Genomic DNA, 4,584 nt, shown 5'->3' with positions numbered 1-4,584 from the left:
ACAAACGCACTAAAGAGACAGCTTACATTACAGCGACAAACCCCCTAAATTATACTTGTCCGTCCTCTGATGGAATATTGCTGCGCGGTATGGGATCCTTACCAGGTAGGATTGACGGAGGACATCGAAAAAGTGCAAAGAAGGGCAGCTCGTTTCGTGTTATCGCGCAATAGGGGTGAGAGTATCACTGATATGATACGCGAGCTGGGGTGGCAGTTATTGAAACAAAGGCGGTTTTCTTTGTGGCGAGATCTATTTACAAAATTTCAATCACCAACTTTCTCTTCCGAATGCGAAAATATTTTTTTGACACCCACCTACGTAGGGAAAAATGATCATCATAATAAAATAAGAGAAATCAGAGCTCGAACGGAAAGATTTAGGTGTTCCTTTTTCCCACGCGCCACTCGAGAGTGGAATGGTAAAGAAGTAGTATGAAAGTGGATTGATGAACCCTCTGCCAGGCACTTAAGTGTTGATTGCAGAGTAGCCACGTAGATGTAGAAACAGATTGGAGTGGACATGCGTTCGCTGACAGCGACAACTCCTGTCGGGTTTGTAACCGACGTCCTTAATAAAGGCAAGATCTCCGCTCGAGACTATATATCAATTAGATTCCTTTGAGAATACGCTAATACAATAGCTCTATAATTAGCAGTCATATACAACCGCTCGTTCATCGAAAGATCGGTACCTAAAGACTGAAAAGTTGCAGAAGTCACTCCAGTACTACAGAAAAGAAATAGCAGCAATCAGATGAATTAAAGACCCATATCACTAACGTCTATGTGCAGTACGATTTTGGAACATATACTGTGTTCGAACATTATGACTTACCTAGAAGAAAACGATTTTTTTGGCATATAGCCAACACGGATTCAGAAAAAATAGTTCTTGCGAATGCATTTATGGCATCCGTCCATCCTTGAGGGATGATGGTGTAGCATGCTTAGTTCAGAGTCTGCAGCGTCTGCTGTGGCTAATAAGTCCCACTCGAGAGTGGCAGTCCCTACTGCAGTTTGGACATGTGAAATTTGAGGGACTTCGAACAGAAGCCGCTCTGTCTCTTCGCTTTGTTCTCTTCCTGATTTGTTCCTGTGTGCGTTCGTCCTCTGAGAGCTTGACGCCGTTGCGCACAGTTACTCGCCACTTGACACGGTCATCTGCAATGCTTTCCCAGCGACTTGGATTGATTCTGGTCTTGGTCAGGTCTCTCTTGCAGACATCCTTGAAACGAAGATGCGGTCACACCCTCCTGTAGTTCTTCGTACAGCAGTTGTTTCGGTATCCGTTCAGGATCCATGCTCCTGACATGTCCCAACCATCTTAGACGTCGATGACTCAGGAGTGCAAAGATGATGGTTGTGCTTGCACGATGAAAGACTTTGGTGTTGGGTACTCTATCTCTCCAAGAGATCTGAAGGATCTTCCGGAGACAGCGGAGATGGAAGCTGTTGAGTCGAGATTCATGCCTAGAAAGAGTTGTCCATGTCTCACAGCTATAGAGAAGGGTGCTTATAACACAAGCGTTATAGACTTTTAGTTTAGTTTTTGTGGTAAGCAGTCCGTTGTTCCATACTCTGTTTTTCAATCTAGCCATGAAAGATGATGCCTTTGCGATTCTGTTAGTAATTTCAGTGTCCATGGACAACTTGCTACATATTGTGGATCCCAAGTAGGTAAAATCATCAACTACCTGGAGAGGATTGCCATGAATGCTGATGGATGGAAGGTTGGTAGTGCTCTGCGCCATGATCTTAGTCTTTTGAAGGCTGATGAGTAGACCAAATTTTTCACAGGCATTTGACAATTTGTTGATTATATACTGCAGTTCATCTTCTGTGTTCGCTACTACAGCTGCATCGTCCATATAACAACTCACGGATGACAACTGTATTTACTTTGGTCTTGGCCTTGAGGCGAGCTATGTTGAAAAGATTTCCATCAGACCTCGTATGTAGATACACTCTCTCCTCACAGTCTTCAAAGGTAAATCTGAGCAGAAGGGAAAAGAAAATCCCAAATAATGTAGGAACTAACACATACCCCTGTTTCACACCGCTATTAACAGGGAATGCTTCTGATGTTTTACCGTTGAAGTGATTGTTGCTTGTGTTTTCTCCTGGAAAGAGACAATTATCTGTAGTAGTTTCGGTGGGCATCCAATCTTCTGCAACAGTTTGAAAAGCCCATTTCTGCTAACTAAATCAAACGCTTTAACAAGGTCAATGAAAGCAATATAAAGTGGCCTCTGCTGCTCACGACATTTCTCTTGTAGCTGTCTTAAGGAGAAGATCATATCTACGGTTGATCGGCCGGGCCTGAAGGCACACTGAGATTCTGGGTAGATTCTGGAAGCTAAGATTTGTAATCGCATTAGGATGACTTTTGCATAAGCTTTCCCGGCTACACTTAGTAATGAAATGCCTCGGTAATTGTTACAGTCATTTCTGTTCCTTTCTGTTTATATAGAGTAACTATCCTCAAATTCCGCATACTCATCGGGACATAACCTTCTTCCCAGCTGGTTGTGATAAGTGAATATAGATGTTTGAGAAGAACAGATTTGTTATACTTAATGACCTCTGCAGGGATCCCATCTTCACCTGGGGCCTTTCCGTTAGCAAGAAAATCTATTTCTCTACAAAATTCTTCCATAGTAGGCATTGCATCTAGTTCTTCCATAACTGACATTTCTTTGATGGCGTCACATGCATCCTTGCTAACTTCATTCTCGGCTGCATACAACTCGAGGTAGTGTTCAACCCGGCGTTCCATTTGTTTACCTTCATCAGTAATGACTTCACCCGTCCTGGAATTCAGAGGAGCTGTTTTTCTGACAGTTGGTCCAATTGCTTTCTTAATACCATCGTACATTACCTTAGCATCTCCAGAATCAGCCGCTTTCTGTATACCTGCACATAAATTCAGGCAGTAGTTATTTGCGCATCTCCTGGACGTTTGCTGTGCGCTGTTCTTTGCTTTTCGTAGGTAATCTCGAGTTCTTTCATTTGGGTTTCTTTTGTAAGCAAGCAGGGATTTCCGTGTAGCCTCAGTGACTGGTTCAATTTCTTCCAAATTTTGCTCGTACCAGTCCTTATTTATTTTTCCTTTTATTCCATAGGCCAATACTGCTGAGTTGTAGATTGCACCCGAGAGTTTTGCCCATTTCTTATCAACATTCCTTTCTGCTTGCACGATTCCTGGGAAAGCACTTTCAAAATTACTGGCAAAATCCTGCTTTCTTTGTGTGTCATGAACATGATCTGTGTTGATACGGGGATGACCTCTCGGTTTAGCGTGGTGACATTTCTTAGGAGTGAGCCTCAATGTGCACGCCACCAGGGCGTGGTCAGTGTTGCAATCGGCACTATGATAACTTCGTGTCAGTAGCACATTTTTGAGACCAGTACGTCCAGCTATGACTGAGTCAAGTTGATGCCAGTGATGAGAGCGCAGGTGTCTCCAAGACACCTTGTGCTGATCCTTAAGCTGGAAATATGTGTTTGTAATACAGAGTCCATAAAAGCAGCAGACTTCAAGCAGTCTTTGGCCATTTTCATTCATTTTTCCCACCCCATGATGTCCCAGGCAATTCGGCCATATGTCATTATCTGATCCAACTCTAGCATTAAAGTCCCCTAGAATATACAGTGTCTCGGTGCTAGGTACCTTGGCTATTCTGTCGCTGAGTAAATCATAAAACAGAGCCTTCTCGTCCATGATGTATGATAAGGTGGGAGCGTACACATTTAGGATGTTGACAGTGCCACTTGAGGAGCATATTTTCAAAGCAATAATTCACACTGTTCCACCGGATGGTGGCACAGTACAGTCCAGAAGGGTGTTTTTAACAGCAAATCCTAAGCCATGAAGTCTTGGCTCGTCTTGAAACTTCCCCTGCCAGAAGAATGTGTAATTATCCTCCCTGATAGAGCCCGCGTCTGGAAGCCGCATCTCCTGCAGTCCCGAGACGTCAACATTCAAACGATGGAGCTCTCTGTCAATTACGGCAGTCTTACGGATGAAATCAACCTCTTGGGCATTGTCAGTGCACCTTGGACACGTGGTCCTAACATTCCAGGTGGCAATACGAAATAGTGATTTCTTTATTATTTCATTTTTGTTGTTGGTAGGTGTACTGTATCAACACGCTTGTCAAAGATTACTTCTAAGCTCCACACACCCCGTGAAGCAGGCGGATAGTGGCGGGACAGCACCTTATTGGCTGGGGGCTGCCCAGCTTGAGGCGGGCGGTAGCTGTCCAATGAGATGCAATGATCTCTCCCACCGTCGGAAGTGGCCCCTGGCACTCGAGTGACCTCTCCAGGATGCTGCAAGCCTGAGCGATAAATATGAAGACTCGTGAGTTGCCCAATCATCACGGTCTCCCTCTCGATCTAAACCATAATATCCAGAGGAAAGGCAAGCCAATACATCTGGTATCACTTCGGTTGCAGGAGCTGCCGGAAGGGGACGTAGTGCGCCTTCCAACCACCTTTGGGGCCCCACTCCAGGTTTTATTTCAGGGTTTTTTCCCTTAGCCTTCATCCCTCCCGAGACCAACCACAAGACAGTGGTGTG

At 44.5% G+C, this 4,584-nt stretch overlaps 1 protein-coding gene across 1 annotated transcript; it reads right to left on the bottom strand.

Annotated features, from left to right (window-relative positions):
- Positions 1-2,412: 2,412 nt before the first annotated feature.
- LOC124620016 lies at positions 2,413-3,723 on the bottom strand. The gene has a single exon (XM_047146683.1). The coding sequence runs from the start codon at positions 3,721-3,723 to the stop codon at positions 2,413-2,415; it is 1,311 nt and encodes a 436-aa protein (XP_047002639.1).
- Between the last annotated feature and the right edge of the window lie 861 nt (positions 3,724-4,584).

The sequence above is a fragment of the Schistocerca americana genome, chromosome 6, assembly GCF_021461395.2.
Source record: "Schistocerca americana isolate TAMUIC-IGC-003095 chromosome 6, iqSchAmer2.1, whole genome shotgun sequence".
NCBI classification, from domain to species: domain Eukaryota; kingdom Metazoa; phylum Arthropoda; class Insecta; order Orthoptera; family Acrididae; genus Schistocerca; species Schistocerca americana.
This window is presented reverse-complemented; position numbering and strand designations above follow the sequence as displayed.